General features: G+C 43.6%; 1 protein-coding gene across 1 annotated transcript in view; it reads left to right on the top strand.

Annotated features, from left to right (window-relative positions):
• Positions 1–882: 882 nt before the first annotated feature.
• The window catches only part of LOC135469950 (mediator of RNA polymerase II transcription subunit 23-like), a 36,758-nt gene continuing 21,079 nt past the window's right edge, over positions 883–16,561 (top strand). The window contains exons 1-13 of the mRNA XM_064748611.1: positions 883–1,030; positions 2,498–2,617; positions 3,058–3,182; positions 4,098–4,209; positions 7,268–7,366; positions 7,643–7,747; positions 7,919–7,988; positions 8,485–8,597; positions 9,153–9,248; positions 9,622–9,819; positions 10,240–10,326; positions 11,430–11,632; positions 16,286–16,350. Coding sequence (XP_064604681.1) covers positions 938–1,030; positions 2,498–2,617; positions 3,058–3,182; positions 4,098–4,209; positions 7,268–7,366; positions 7,643–7,747; positions 7,919–7,988; positions 8,485–8,597; positions 9,153–9,248; positions 9,622–9,819; positions 10,240–10,326; positions 11,430–11,632; positions 16,286–16,350 — 1,486 coding nt within the window. The 5' untranslated portion in view covers positions 883–937. The remainder of the gene's footprint in view (positions 1,031–2,497; positions 2,618–3,057; positions 3,183–4,097; positions 4,210–7,267; positions 7,367–7,642; positions 7,748–7,918; positions 7,989–8,484; positions 8,598–9,152; positions 9,249–9,621; positions 9,820–10,239; positions 10,327–11,429; positions 11,633–16,285; positions 16,351–16,561) is intronic.

Below are 16,561 nucleotides of genomic sequence, written 5' to 3' on the forward strand. Positions count from 1 at the left end.
GTGGCTGTGAGTCGGGAGGTATCTTAGGTACCTGGTGAGGTGTGGTGGTTTCCCCTAGGCTGTGCTCAGTGATCATGCTGGATGGGCTGTTGCCCTGCGTCAGGAGGTATCTCAGCTACCGTGTGAGGTGTGGTGGTTTCCCCTAGGCTGCTCAGTGATCCTGCTGGATGGGTTGTGGCTATGAGTCAGGAGGTATCTCAGGTACCTGGTGAGGTGAGGTGGTTTCAACTAGGCTGTGCTCAGTGACATTGGTGGATGGGCTGGGGCTATGGGTCAGGAGGTATCTCAGGTACCGTGTGAGGTGTGGTGGTTCCCTGGACTTACTATTCCTCCATCCATGTGTTTACATGTCATATATTTGAGATGTGTTTCAATGTGGCATGAGACAGTAAAGAAATAAACGATATAGGTCTTAGCAGCATATTGATAGACACAAAAGTGAGAGAGACTAGTATAAGTATCAATAACAAAGAAATTGCAACTCTGATCAGTTCATTTAGCTTTCTTTTCGATCATTCTATAAGGCGAAATATCGAACAGCAATGTATGGTGGAGTGACTCAAATTTACCAAGATCTTCTGACATTGTGAAGCTCAATCGGTGATGTGGAAAAGTACAAAAGGTATGACAAAAGCTCTAGTGAATGGCCGGTAGACCTCACACAAAATCTAGGTAAAGAAACTGTTAAATCGTTTACTCGTGCTAGTGTATCATTTAAGTGTTTTACGAGGACATACATACCAAAAAGTGTGCTACAAAAAATAATACAGAAGAGTACTTAGCACTTAACGCTCGTGCCCGCAGTTGGAAAGTGAAACCTACAGCGCATGATGATCGATCAGGGGAGATAAATGTTGCAAGCCAAACATGGCGTAGGATGTTGGATGTCCAACCCACGCTAATGTGTTTACAGACTGATTTACCTTGAATATCCTCCATGATGGCTCAAATGGCCATGATTCCCTCCGTGGGTGACACAATGCAGCAGTCGACGGAAGATCTGGTGGATGCGGAAGTGAAAAATATCCTGGTAAGACGGCAAAACTGCAGCCGACGTGAACACAACGACAAAGAAAGCTGATGTGGACCACTGGGTTCCCTTATTTCGTGTTGATTTATTGCCTGGGTTGTTTGTGTTCGTGGAAAGATTGTGAAACTTATGGAATGAAGAGATGAGTCGTAATATTTCTGATATGATACCACATAATGTTAGTTCGATTTTACAACGTACGAGGTTTCATATATGAAAACAGAAGGCCTTGTTACGGTGTATAATATTGTTCCTGTGAGCGTCTTGGTTCATCGCATGGACCTGAAGGACGTGATAAATAACATAGAGTTAAATGGACGAAAGGCTTATTTTTACCAGTTTCCAAAGTTTAAAGTACTACAGGACAATTACACTATCATATTTGAAGACTAGGCACATTCCAGAAATGCATTTTTCCAGAAAAAAATGTCTTCCCTGAAAGCTATATGAGAATCTTGGGAACTATAGGGTGCTGTTTACGTGTTTGTTTCCACGTACTGAATACGGTTGTGCTTTACTGGTTTTTCATCGGTTTAAAATGAATGGAAAGACATTCAATTTACATTCAAAATAAAGAAAGCAAGCACTAAATGAAGTAAGATGTTTTGCACTCTAATCTCTGTCATCCACAGGTGATCTGTGCTCAACTGTTAGAATACTTATTCCTTAAAGTCATCTCTGTGTTTGTTGTGAAAAGACCTGAAATCAAACTTCCATCAGACATCGTGTTGGGTCCAGAGTCGGAGGCTTGTACCATTGGACGACTCGAGTTGTTGTGACAGAATGAGTTTTTTAGATGCGTTTAAGACAGATGAACAGTAAGAGTTGAATGCATGGTCTACATGTGAAACATTGGTTTGCATTTCGCAGAAATGTATTTCTCAAAGGGACACAGAATCGATTCTGATTAGCTTTTGTGAGAGATAGGCAAGCCCAGGCTATGCCTTGCCTAAGCAGAATTTTAGGTATGGTACATTTATTCAAGCGTCGGGCCTCCGTGGCTGAGGGAGTTAGTGTGGCGCAGCGCAGCGCGACAACCCTTGAGCCTCTCACCAATGTGGTCACAGTGAGTTCAAACCCTGCTTGTGCAGGCTTCCTTTCCAGTTGTACATGGTACAGTCTGGCAGCAACCTGCGGATGGTTTCCCCGGCCTTTGCCTGGTTTTCCCCCCACCATAATGCTGGCTGCGGTCATATAAGTGAAATATTCTTGAATACGGTGTAAAACACCAATCAAATAAATGAATAAATAAATTTATTCAATTGTGACCAAGACTGCGAGATTTAACCCAGGAAACCCTATCGCAACTGTCAGCCAATCAGTGTCGAATCTGTATTCATTTGGACTCTAAGGCTGGATGAAATCTTGACTGTAGCCTAGGTTACAGACTTACACTGTACATCTCTTCACTTGGTCATTGCAGTAACGTGGTGCATATTTTATGTAATCCTGGTTTTGTGATTTCAGAACCAGGAGGCTCTTGAGGAGGGGTTCTGGGACATCCTTGCTCACTCACCAGAGACAAAAAAGTGGAAGAAGGAGTATGCCCTTGATAGCCTCAAACAGCTCTGGTCTTCTCTACCTGCTGTGAGCAGAATCACATAAATAGTTATCAGTTTCATCACATCATTATGTGACGTGCAGCTGTATGCATCAGTCATTCTGTCTGTCTGTCACTGGACGGTCAACCTTCAACATCCTATCTTTTAATATGGTCTTCATATTTTTTAATGTGACCCAGTGTGCGATTTTATACTCGTAATGTTAAACTTATCTAGTATTTTTACACACTTTTTATGATTATTTGTGCAGATTATTCACACTATTGTAGATTTGTAACTAACCTTTTGTTAAACTGATCACTGAGTACACGTGTTTAAGGGCTGGTCCATTTGAAATGAGCATCATCCAGTAAAATACAGAAAAATAGGAATGTGTTTTTCTTCATTGATTCCCTTATGTTGAGTTGTGCACACCGGTAAGATGTTCATGGTATTTTACTCCTCTTTTCACATTTGCCTCTCCAGGACAATCACGAGATAGCTATGAAGTGCTACGTGAGCTGGGTGTACAGACAGAGGAACAGCCAGAGGTCACAGCTATTGTTTGACCTGCTGGAGGGACTGGTGAGAGACAGCACAGTTTCTCCCAAGTAAGCAGCATTCACAAAGCTACACTGAGCAGTTCACAATGCAGGACATGTTAGACCACTAGGCCTTGAGCCCATTCAGATCCCAGGTGTGAATGTTAGTCAGTCTCAACTATGGCTTTTCCTTAAGGGTCTTTGTCAGGGTCCTAAAGAGGGTTGATGTTTTCCCCATTGTGAGGACAGGCTGCATGGTGTCCCCTTATTGTGAACAATCTTTGTGGTTTCCCCATATTGGGTGCAGACTTTTGGTCTTCCCTTATTGAGGGCAGACTTTTTGGCTTCCCCCTATTGAGGGCAGGCTTCTTGGTTTCCCCTTATTCAGGGCAGGCTTCATGGTCTCCCCTATTGAGTTCCGGTTTCATGGTTTCCCCCTATTGAGGATAGGCTTCAGGGTTTCCCTGTATTGAGAGCAGGCTTTGTGGTTTCCCATTTCTGCTGTGCCACCATCACAAAATTGATGTATTCTTGACTAAAACATGAAAACACCTACCTGTACATGTATTAAAAATTTCTCTTATCTTAACTATTATAATAGGCCATACTCATGATAAGCACATAGTCCTGGTTCAATCCCATGGTGAGTCAAGCCTAAGGCCTTAAAATCCCAATCCCAGCAAGATCTCCAACGTAATTTGGGAACCCATCATAGTTATTGACTTTTGCTTTCATATTTAAACTGGTTTATACTGTGGAATAACTCCACATATTCCTCCCACCATGATGCTGGCCACAGTCGTATAAGTGAAATATTCTTGACTAAGGCATAAAACACCAATCAAATAAATCTATTCGAAATATAGAACCAAGTGGATTTTTTAAATCTCCATTTTCAGTGGTTTACAAAACTATGACTTCTTTCTGTGCCTGTCACCTCTCTGGAAGAATATACTTTATATATATAAAGCTTGTTCATTTCAGACTTATTTGTGAGACATTACTGAACAGTGAAAGTTTGGATTATAATCGTGGGTCTGTGTGGTGTGAGACATTTCAGCTGATCAAGAAGGTTCTAGGTGGTGTGGACTACAAGGTGAGTGGTAATATGGATTATAATTGTGGGTCTGTGTGGTGTGAGACATTTCAGCTGATCAAGAAGGTTCTAGGTGGTGTGGACTACAAGGTGAGTGGTAATATGGATTATAATTGTGGGTCTGTGTGGTGTGAGACATTTCAGCTGATCAAGAAGGTTCTAGGTGGTGTGGACTACAAGGTGAGTGGTAATATGGATTATAATTGTGGGTCTGTGTGGTGTGAGACATTTCAGCTGATCAAGAAGGTTCTAGGTGGTGTGGACTACAAGGTGAGTGGTAATATGGATTATAATTGTGGGTCTATGTGGTGTGAGACATTTCAGCTGATCAAGAAGGTTCTAGGTGGTGTGGACTACAAGGTGAGTGGTAATATGGATTATAATTGTGGGTCTGTGTGGTGTGAGACATTTCAGCTGATCAAGAAGGTTCTAGGTGGTGTGGACTACAAGGTGAGTGGTAATATGGATTATAGCTGTGGGTCTGTGTGGTGTGAGACATTTCAGCTGATCAAGAAGGTTCTAGGTGGTGTGGACTACAAGGTGAGTGGTAATATGGATTATAATTGTGGGTCTGTGTGGTGTGAGACATTTCAGCTGATCAAGAAGGTTCTAGGTGGTGTGGACTACAAGGTGAGTGGTAATATGGATTATAATTGTGGGTCTGTGTGGTGTGAGACATTTCAGCTGATCAAGAAGGTTCTAGGTGGTGTGGACTACAAGGTGAGTGGTAATATGGATTATAATTGTGGGTCTGTGTGGTGTGAGACATTTCAGCTGATCAAGAAGGTTCTAGGTGGTGTGGACTACAAGGTGAGTGGTAATATGGATTATAATCGTGGGTCTGTGTGGTGTGAGACATTTCAGCTGATCAAGAAGGTTCTAGGTGGTGTGGACTACAAGGTGAGTGGTAATATGGATTATAATTGTGGGTCTATGTGGTGTGAGACATTTCAGCTGATCAAGAAGGTTCTAGGTGGTGTGGACTACAAGGTGAGTGGTAATATGGATTATAATTGTGGGTCTGTGTGGTGTGAGACATTTCAGCTGATCAAGAAGGTTCTAGGTGGTGTGGACTGCAAGGTGAGTGGTAATATGGATTATAATTGTGGGTTTGTGTGGTGTGAGACATTTCAGCTGATCAAGAAGGTTCTAGGTGGTGTGGACTACAAGGTGAGTGGTAATATGGATTATAATCGTGGGTCTGTGTGGTGTGAGACATTTCAGCTGATCAAGAAGGTTCTAGGTGGTGTGGACTGCAAGGTGAGTGTTAATATGGATTATAATTGTGGGTCTGTGTGGTGTGAGACATTTCAGCTGATCAAGAAGGTTCTAGGTGGTGTGGACTACAAGGTGAGTGGTAATATGGATTATAATTGTGGGTCTGTGTGGTGTGAGACATTTCAGCTGATCAAGAAGGTTCTAGGTGGTGTGGACTACAAGGTGAGTGGTAATATGGATTATAATTGTGGGTCTGTGTGGTGTGAGACATTTCAGCTGATCAAGAAGGTTCTAGGTGGTGTGGACTACAAGGTGAGTGGTAATATGGATTATAATTGTGGGTCTGTGTGGTGTGAGACATTTCAGCTGATCAAGAAGGTTCTAGGTGGTGTGGACTACAAGGTGAGTGGTAATATGGATTATAATTGTGGGTCTATGTGGTGTGAGACATTTCAGCTGATCAAGAAGGTTCTAGGTGGTGTGGACTACAAGGTGAGTGGTAATATGGATTATAATTGTGGGTCTATGTGGTGTGAGACATTTCAGTTTTTCAAGAAGGTTCTAGGTGGTGTGGACTACAAGGTGAGTGGTAATATGGATTATAATCGTGGGTCTGTGTGGTGTGAGACATTTCAGCTGAGCAAGAAGGTTGTTGGTGGTGTGGACTACAAGGTGAGTGGTAATATGGATTATAATCGTGGGTCTGTGTGGTGTGAGACATTTCAGCTGATCAAGAAGGTTCTAGGTGGTGTGGACTACAAGGTGAGTGGTAATATGGATTATAATCGTGGGTCTATGTGGTGTGAGACATTTCAGTTTTTCAAGAAGGTTGTTGGTGGTGTGGACTACAAGGTGAGTGGTAATATGGATTATAATTGTGGGTCTATGTGGTGTGAGACATTTCAGCTGATCAAGAAGGTTCTAGGTGGTGTGGACTACAAGGTGAGTGGTAATATGGATTATAATTGTGGGTCTGTGTGGTGTGAGACATTTCAGCTGATCAAGAAGGTTCTAGGTGGTGTGGACTACAAGGTGAGTGGTAATATGGATTATAATCGTGGGTCTGTGTGGTGTGAGACATTTCAGCTGATCAAGAAGGTTCTAGGTGGTGTGGACTACAAGGTGAGTGGTAATATGGATTATAATTGTGGGTCTGTGTGGTGTGAGACATTTCAGCTGATCAAGAAGGTTCTAGGTGGTGTGGACTACAAGGTGAGTGGTAATATGGATTATAATCGTGGGTCTGTGTGGTGTGAGACATTTCAGCTGATCAAGAAGGTTCTAGGTGGTGTGGACTACAAGGTGAGTGGTAATATGGATTATAATTGTGGGTTTGAATTTGACATTGATTTACTTTGCTGAGTTATCATTACTGCTTTTGATATAAGATGTGGAGTTTGAGCAAAGTTAAAGCTTTAACACACAACCTGTGATTTCCACCGTCAAGGTGCCAGTTATCAAATGATTCCTGTTTTGTTTTTTATCTAAATAATAGAAAAAATTATTAAAACCTTTTTAGCCTGTAGTATTCTGACTTTTTCACCTTTCGATTGTCATGGCAACCCTACTGATATTCAGGTGCACCTTTCAGTCAGGATGTGTGTCAGGTAGCCATGACGGAGGGGATTTGTTCCTGGCACACCCGTTTCTTTCACCCATAAGCTTCAGTGCTGTCTCAGTGGAAAATGAAAAATTATTGAGTACGTTATTAGGCATGAGCCCAAGAATAAGTGAATAGATACCAGTAGAAGAAAGTTTGTCCATTCTTGGCTGACAATATGTTTGTAGTGGACTATAGAGTCCAAAGAAATATCAATGCATTTTTTGCTGTATTTTTCAGGGCTGTCGAGATTTACTGCGACTGATCCTGGAGAAGTGTCAGATGATCCCAAACTCTGAGAATGTTGCTACTCTCCCACAGATTGATGCTGTCATCAGTGTGAGTAGACTAAGGCAAACAAAGAAGGCCTGCTGCTCTTGTCTTCTGCTTTCCTCTTCCGGGTTTACAAATTTATTTCTACAGAATGAAATTGCTTATGGGTTACACAAATTTATCAGAGTATTGTGTTTCTACAGAATGAAAATGGTTACTTGTTAACAGATTTATCAGAGTATTGTGTTTCTACAGAATGAAAATGCTTACTTGCAGACAAATTTATGTGGGTATTGTGTATTTATATATCTGTAATTGTTTTCTTGTGTACCAATCCTGTAGGTTGTGGGATACATTCTGGATAGGAATGCCTGCCTGCTGCCTAGTTATTTCGCAGTCAATGAAATCTCTAAAGTCTGTGCCGATGATAAGTCCTGGCCTCACTGGGTAAGTGCTGTGTAAACCTGTGGCTTTATGATAAACATAAATATATGTGTTGAATGTTTGTTGCAAAAATGTTTGGTCCCAGATATTTTTTTAATCTTCAGTGTCCCATAAATCTTCAGCTGTGAACTTCTAGCCAGAGATTTACTGTTGTGAAATGTTTCTGTGTTGCAGAAAATGGGTCGGCTGTTGTCTGACTTTGTACAGGGGTTCCGCCCTGCTGCTCAGATGGTCTCAATTATAGGTCAGTTCACTTTAATTTATACTTACTATGATAATTAATTAATTGTTACCTACATCTCTGGCCCTATTAGCTAAATATCAGATTTTGTTTCTCATCAAAAGCTGTGAACCTTGTTTATTGTCTTATTATCGGGATAACGTTGTGACTGATATGTGGATAACCAGTTTGAAGTGACAAATGTTATCCCAGATGTAAATGTGTTTAGTGAATCTTCACAGGCTCATTCAGTTGTGCCACCACACTCACTGCAGCACATTGACCTTTGACTCTACATTCTTACTCACAATGTACACATATTGATTCTGTGATTAACTCTAACAGCTGGAGCTTAAGTCAACTTCTTTGTCAGGTATGTGTGAAGGTACCTGGTGATTTACATCCTTTTTCTCCACCCGTTAACCTGACTGCCATTATGTGTGTGAAAAATTATTGCCCACAGCATCAAACCCCAATCAATCAATCAGTCAGTCAGTCAATCAGTGCCTTATATTTTCAGGCAGATCCCATCTGATGCCCATTGTGGGCCACTCCTTATCCACAGGAAATGTGTGGAGGTTGAATCAGAACACCCTGAAGTTCAACCTCAGTGGACCACTTCCCTATAACAAGGTATTGCATAAGGCTTGTGCCGAATTTAAAGCCTCATTGACCAAACACTCAAAGGGTTGTGTATGCAAACTATACTTTTCATCAGTGAATTCCATTGTAGACATATGCTGCCGTTGCAGGTACAGCTAGTTGTGCCAGGGTCCTGGTTATTGTGATGAAATACATGTATAATGGTTTTCTCCTTATTCAGCCGGAGCGTCTGTGGCCAAGTTGGTTAGCGTGCCAGCGTGGCGCAATGACCCACAAGCCTTTCAATGATGCAGTGGCTGTGAGTTCAAGTCGAGCTCATGCTAGCTACGTGCGAATGGTTCCCCGGGGCTCAGTCTGGCTTTTTCCCACCTTTATGTTGGCCGCCATTGTTTAAGTGAAATATTCTTGAGTAATACGGCGTAAAAACACCAATCAAATAAATCTTGCCTCAGCCAGCTTTTCTTCCATGTGATAGTTGTAGTGTAAGGGCAATATGTCTAAAAAAGAGAAAAAGAGCTACATGTACATTGAGCATGCCAAGTTTGCCAGCAGAAGAGTTCATGCCCCTTGTGTTGCTGTTGCTAGGAATATCAGGAGCCGCAAACAGCGTTGTTGAGGTATGTTCTGGAGCAGCCATACTCGCGAGACATGATCTGTAGCATGCTGGGACTGAACAAACAGGTACAGTATAGCTTACATCCATGATAGCCTTTTAGGTAACTTCATCATGATATGGTGAGGTCATAGCACACATTTTAGAGTACACCTTTGTTAAATCAGTGGATATGGGAAACATTCAATTCCATGTGGCTCATATTTACTGTTTATTTCCTGTTTGTGCGAAACATTAAGAACTATAAAGAAAACCAACTGAGTGGATATAAAATACTCGAAATGTAATGAGAAAAGGATTTAATTTCGATGTCTTTAACTTCATCTTGACAGGCATGTAGGAACTCACTTGTAATTTCAAGCAGTTAATAAACTGAAATATTTTTCATTGCCTGGCGCTATACATGTAAGTTAATGGTGCCTTTGTTTATTGGGTGGCCAGGCCAAACAGCGGTGCCCAGTCCTGGAGGATCAACTGGTAGACATGGTTGTCTTGGCGATGGAGAGATCGGAACATGATGAGATCACAGGAGATGATGACAGTCAGTTGCTATGGCAACATATCTCTAGCCAGCTCATCTTCTTCGTCCTGTTTCAGTTTGCCAGCTTTCCACACATGGTTATGTCCCTTAATGAAAAGGTAGATTTTTGTTTGTATATCTGGACAATTTAAGGTAATTTCTCACTGTGTTGTTTTGTTTTTTTTATTTTTTTTGTCAGGGAGATGTAAGGTGATTTACATGAGGGTTTTATGTTTTTCTCACCTTATCTTTGGAACCATTGGTAGACTTCTGGAGTTATACTTGACAGTGTTGCTGGCATCTTCAAAGTGAAATATTTGCAAGTGTGGCGTAAAAACACAAGCATTAAGCTTGTGATTTGCTTGTATTCTGGTGTTGTGTTCAACTCTGTAAATTCTAAGGTGTTTTGAACTAGTGTATATTAACTTTAAATTTTATTGAAAAGTATTGTGAAAATAGGAGAGACCTTGATAATGTAATTAACACGTAGATCTTTTACATGATACATTAATTGCAGTAATTTCATCATTCATGTGCAGCTAAAAGGTCGAAATCTGAAGAAGGGCCGGAATCACCTGATGTGGGTTCTCTTACAGTTTATCTCTGGCAGTATACAGAAAAACCCGGTAAGACATTTCCCATGGGAAACAGACCTGACATTTAATGGAATATGGACAGATAATTCTCCATGAAATGCAGACCTGTCATTTTGTCATGGGATACAGACAGGTCATTCCAACATGGGATACAGGCAGGTCATTACCCATGTAATACAGACAGGTCCTTACCCATGGAATACAGAAATGTCATTTCACATGGAATACAGACAGTAAGTTTTCATGGGATACAGACAGGTCATTCCCCATGGAACACAGAAAAGTAATTTACCATGCAATACAAACAGGTCATTTCCCATGGAATACAGACAGGTTATTCCCCATGAAATACTGACAGGTCTTTCCCCATGGAACACAGACAGGTCAGTTCCCGTGAATACAGACAGTTTTTTCCCCATGGAATACAGACAGGTTATTCCCCATGGAATACAAACAGGTCATTCCCTCTTAGGATACAGACAGCTCATTCCCCATGGAATACAGAAAAGTCATTTCTCAATCAATGCGAACAGGTTATTCCCCATGGAATACAGACAGGTCAGTTCCCATGCAATACAGACAGGTTATTCCCCATGGAATACACACTCAGGTCATTTCCCATGGAATACAGACAGATCCTTTCCACATGGGATACAGACAGGTCATTTCCCATGGAATACAGACAGGTCATTTCCCATGGAATACAGACAGATCATTCCCTCTTGGGATACAGACAGCTCATTCCCCATGGAATACAGAAAAGTCATTTCCCATGCAATACAAACAGGTCATTCCCCATTAAATACAGACAGGTCAGCTCTCATGCAATACAGACAGGTTATTCCCCAAGGAATACACACTCAGGTCATTCCCCATGGAATACAGACAGATCATTTCCACATGGGATGCAGACAGGTCATTTCCCTTGGAATACAGAAATGTCATTTCACATGCAATACAAACAGGTTATTCCCCTGGAATACACCCCACATGGGATACAAACCCATGTCATCCATTTAAAATCACATATTCTTAAATGAATATATAATTGAGAATTACCACAAGGTTTGTTAAAAGTGATCCCAGACCCATGGATAATAATAGTTGCTCTACCTTATTTGTCCATGTTTTAGCTGGCGGATTTCCTGCCTGTGATGAAGCTGTACGACCTCCTGTACTCAGACATTGAAGTCCTGCCCGTGCCTGACGTCAACAAGTCGGTGTCAACCCATGATATGGCCATCACCTGTATCTGGATACACCTCAACAAGAAGGCACAGTCAGACAAAGTGAGGCTACAAAGACCTATCCCAACAGTGCTCAGTGAGCACATAGAGTAAGTACAGAGGCCACATCCCACAGTGCTCAGTGAACGCATAGAGTAAGTACAGAGGCCACATCCCACAGTGCTCAGTGAGCACATAGAGTAAGTACAGAGGCCACATTCCCACAGTGCTCAGTGAACACATAGAGTGAGTACAGAGGCCCCATCCCACAGTGCTCAGTGAACACATAGAGTAAGTACAGAGGCCCCATCTCCACAATGCCTAGTGAACACATAGAGTAAGTACAGAGGCCCCATCCCCACAATGCCTAGTGAGCACATAGAGTAAGTACAGAGGCCACATCCCACAGTGCTTAGTGAACACATGGAGTAAGTAGAGAGGCCACATCCCCACAGTGCTCAGTGAACACATAGAGTAAGTACAGAGGCCCCATCCCACAGTGCTCAGTGAACACATAGAGTAAGTACAGAGGCCCCATCCCACAATGCCCAGTGAACACATAGAGTAAGTACAGAGGCCCCATCCCACAGTGCTCAGTGAACACATAGAGTAAGTACAGAGGCCCCATCACACAATGCCTAGTGAGCACATAGAGTAAGTACAAAGGCCACATCCCCACAGTGCTCAGTGAACACATAGAGTAAGTACAGAGGCCCCATCCCACAGTGCTCAGTGAACACATAGAGTAAGTACAGACGCCACATTCCCACAGTGCTCAGTGAACACATAGAGTGAGTACAGAGGCCCCATCACACAATGCCTAGTGAGCACATAGAGTAAGTACAAAGGCCACATCCCCACAGTGCTCAGTGAACACATAGAGTGAGTACAGAGGCCCCATCTCCACAATGCCTAGTGAGCACATAGAGTAAGTACAGAGGCCCCATCCCCACAGTGCTCAGTGAACACATAGAGTGAGTACAGAGGCCCCATCCCACAGTGCTCAGTGAACACATAGAGTAAGTACAGAGGCCCCATCCCACAGTGCTCAGTGAACACATAGAGTAAGTACAGAGGCCACATTCCCACAGTGCTCAGTGAACACATAGAGTGAGTACAGAGGCCCCATCTCCACAATGCCTAGTGAGCACATAGAGTAAGTACAGAGGCCCCATCCCCACAGTGCTCAGTGAACACATAGAGTAAGTACAGAGGCCACATTCCCACAGTGCTCAGTGAACACATAGAGTGAGTACAGAGGCCCCATCACACAATGCCTAGTGAACACATAGAGTAAGTACAAAGGCCACATCCCCACAGTGCTCAGTGAACACATAGAGTGAGTACAGAGGCCCCATCCCACAGTGGTCAGTGAACACATAGAGTGAGTACAGAGGCCCCATAACACAATGCCTAGTGAGCACATAAAGTACAGAGGCCACATCCCCACAGTGCTCAGTGAACACATAGAGTAAGTACAGAGGCCCCATCCCGACAGTGCTCAGTGAACATCTAGAGTAAGTACAGAGGCCACATCCGACAATGCCTAGTAAACACATAGAGTAAGTACAGAGGCCCCATCCCACAGTGCTCAGTGAACACATAGAGTAAGTACAGAGGCCACAACCGACAATGCCTAGTGAGCACTTAGAGTAAGTATAGAGGCCCCATCCCACAGTGCTCAGTGAACACTGTGGGATGGGCCACATCCCACGATGCCTAGTGAGCACTTAGAGTAAGTACAGAGGCCCCATCCCCAGAGTGCTCAGTGACCACATAGAGTAAGTACAGAGGTCACATCCCCACAGTGCTCAGTGAACACATAGAGTAAGTACAGAGGCCACAACCGACAATGCCTAGTGAACACATAGAGTAAGTACAGAGGCCCCATCCCCAGAGTGCTCAGTGAACACATAGAGTAAGTACAGAGGTCACATCCCCACAGTGCTCAGTGAACACATAGAGTAAGTACAGAGGCCACAACCGACAATGCCTAGTGAGCACTTAGAGTGAGTACAGAGGCCCCATCTCCACAATTCCAAGTAAACACATAGAGTAAGTACAGAGCCCCATCCCCACAGTGCTCAGTGAACACATAGAGTAAGTACAGAGGCCACATCCCACAGTACTCAGTGAACACATAGAGTAAGTACAGAGGCCCCATCTCCACAGTGCTCAGTGAACACATAGAGTAAGTACAGAGGCCACATCCCCACAGTGCTCAGTGAACATATAGAGTAAGTACAGAGGCCACAACCGACAATGCCTAGTGAACACATAGAGTAAGTACAGAGGCCCCATCCCCACAGTGCTCAGTGAATACATAGAGTAAGTACAGAGGTCACATCCCCACAGTGCTCAGTGAACACATAGAGTAAGTACAGAGGTCACATCCCCACAGTGCTCAGTGAACACATAGAGTAAGTACAGAGGCCACAACCGACAATGCCTAGTGAACACATAGAGTAAGTACAGAGGCCCCATCCCACAGTGCTCAGTGAACACATAGAGTAAGTACAGAGGCCACAACCGACAATGCCTAGTGAGCACTTAGAGTAAGTACAGAGGCCCCATCTCCACAATTCCAAGTGAACACATAGAGTAAGTACAGAGGCCCCATCCCCACAGTGCTCAGTGAACACATAGAGTAAGTACAGAGGCCACATCCCACAGTACTCAGTGAACACATAGAGTAAGTACAGAGGCCCCATCTCCACAGTGCTCAGTGAACACATAGAGTAAGTACAGAGGCCACATCCCCACAGTGCTCAGTGAACACATAGAGTAAGTACAAAGGTCACATCCCCACAGTGCTCAGTGAACACTTAGAGTAAGTACAGAGGCCACATCCCCACAGTGCTCAGTGAACACATAGAGTAAGTACAGAGGCCCCATCTCCACAGTGCTCAGTGAACACTTAGAGTAAGTACAGAGGCCCCATCCCCAGAGTGCTCAGTGAACACATAGAGTAAGTACAGAGGTCACATCCCCACAGTGCTCAGTGAACACATAGAGTAAGTACAGAGGCCACAACCGACAATGCCTAGTGAACACATAGAGTAAGTACAGAGGCCCCATCCCACAGTACTCAATGAACACATAGAGTAAGTACAGAGGCCACAACCGACAATGCCTAGTGAGCACTTAGAGTAAGTACAGAGGCCCCATCTCCACAATTCCAAGTGAACACATAGAGTAAGTACAGAGGCCCCATCCCCACAGTGCTCAGTGAACACATAGAGTAAGTACAGAGGCCACATCCCACAGTACTCAGTGAACACATAGAGTAAGTACAGAGGCCCCATCTCCACAGTGCTCAGTGAACACATAGATTAAGTACTGAGGCCACATCCGACAATGCCTAGTGAGTACTTAGAGTAAGTAGAGAGGCCACATCCCACAGTACTCAGTGAACACATAGAGTAAGTACAGAGGCCCCATCCCCACAGTGCTCAGTCATCATCTAGGGAAAGTATAGAGGCCACATCCCCACAGTGGTCAGTGAACACACAGAGTAAGTAGAGAGGCCACATCCCCACAGTACTCAGTGAACACATAGAGTAAGTAGAGAGGCCACATCCCACAGTACTCAGTGAACACATAGAGTAAGTACAGAGGCCCCATCCCCACAGTGCTCAGTCAACACCTAGAGTAAGTACAGAGGCCACATCCGACAATGCCTAGTGAGTACTTAGAGTAAGTACAGAGGCCACATCCCCACAGTACTCAGTGAACACATAGAGTAAGTACAGAGGCCACATCTCACAATGCCTAGTGAGCACTTAGAGTAAGTACAGAGGCCCCATCCCACAGTGCTCAGTGAACACATAGAGTAAGTACAGAGGCCACATCCCCACAGTGCTCAGTGAACACTTAGAGTAAGTACAGAGGCCACATCCCCACAGTGCTCAGTGAACACATAGAGTAAGTACAGAGGCCACATCCCCACAGTGCTCAGTGAACACCTAGAGTAAGTACAGAGGCCACATCCGACAATGCCTAGTGAGTACTTAGAGTAAGTAGAGAGGCCACATCCCACAGTACTCAGTGAACACATAGAGTAAGTACAGAGGCCCCATCCCCACAGTGCTCAGTCAACATCTAGAGAAAGTACAGAGGCCCAATCCCCACAGTTCCCAGTGAACACACAGAGTAAGTAGAGAGGCCACATCCCCACAGTGCTCAATGAACACATAGAGTATGTACAGAGGCCACATCCGACAATGCCAAGTGAGCACACAGAGTAAGTACAGAGGACCCATCCCACAGTGCTCAGTGAACACATAGAGAAAGTACAGAGGCCCAATCCCCAAAATTCTCAGTGAACACATAGAGTAAGTACAGAGGCCCAATCCCCACAGTGCCCAGTGAACACACAGAGTAAGTACAGAGGCCCAATCCACACAGTGCCCAGTGAACACACAGAGTAAGTACAGAGGCCCCATCCCCAAAGTTCTCAGTGAACACATAGAGTAAGTACAGAGGCCCAATCCCCACAGTGCCCAGTGAACACACAGAGTAAGTACAGAGGCCCAATCCCCACAGTGCCCAGTGAACACACAGAGTAAGTACAGAGGCCCAATCCCCACAGTGCCCAGTGAAAACACAGAGAAAGGTCAGAGGCCCTAGGCCCATGGTTGAATGAATCACATTTAAACTTTAGTAAAGTATCTCAGTCTTGCATACATCAGATGTATGGGACAATAAGTGGCAAGCACTGTGGGTACCATAATCATGAAATTGTCATGACTTTGTTGTTTCAGATTTCTGAATCAGAACACAGCCTTGACAATGAATAACTACAGAATAGCTCTTATCTGCAATGCTTGTGAGTAAACAATGATGTCACATATTTTTGTACACGTGTACTAATGTATTTGATCAGAAAGTGAAAACTGGCAACCATAATGGGAAAGGGAGATAATCAGTTATAGCATGTGTGTTTGCCCACACGTCTGAGGAATACATTGATATTTTTCTGATTGTACTTTGAAAAAGAAAGGCATTTCTAGACTTTTAAGTATTGTTCTTTTGTAACT

The sequence above is a fragment of the Liolophura sinensis genome, chromosome 7 (assembly GCF_032854445.1).
Source record: "Liolophura sinensis isolate JHLJ2023 chromosome 7, CUHK_Ljap_v2, whole genome shotgun sequence".
NCBI classification, from domain to species: Eukaryota; Metazoa; Mollusca; class Polyplacophora; order Chitonida; family Chitonidae; genus Liolophura; species Liolophura sinensis.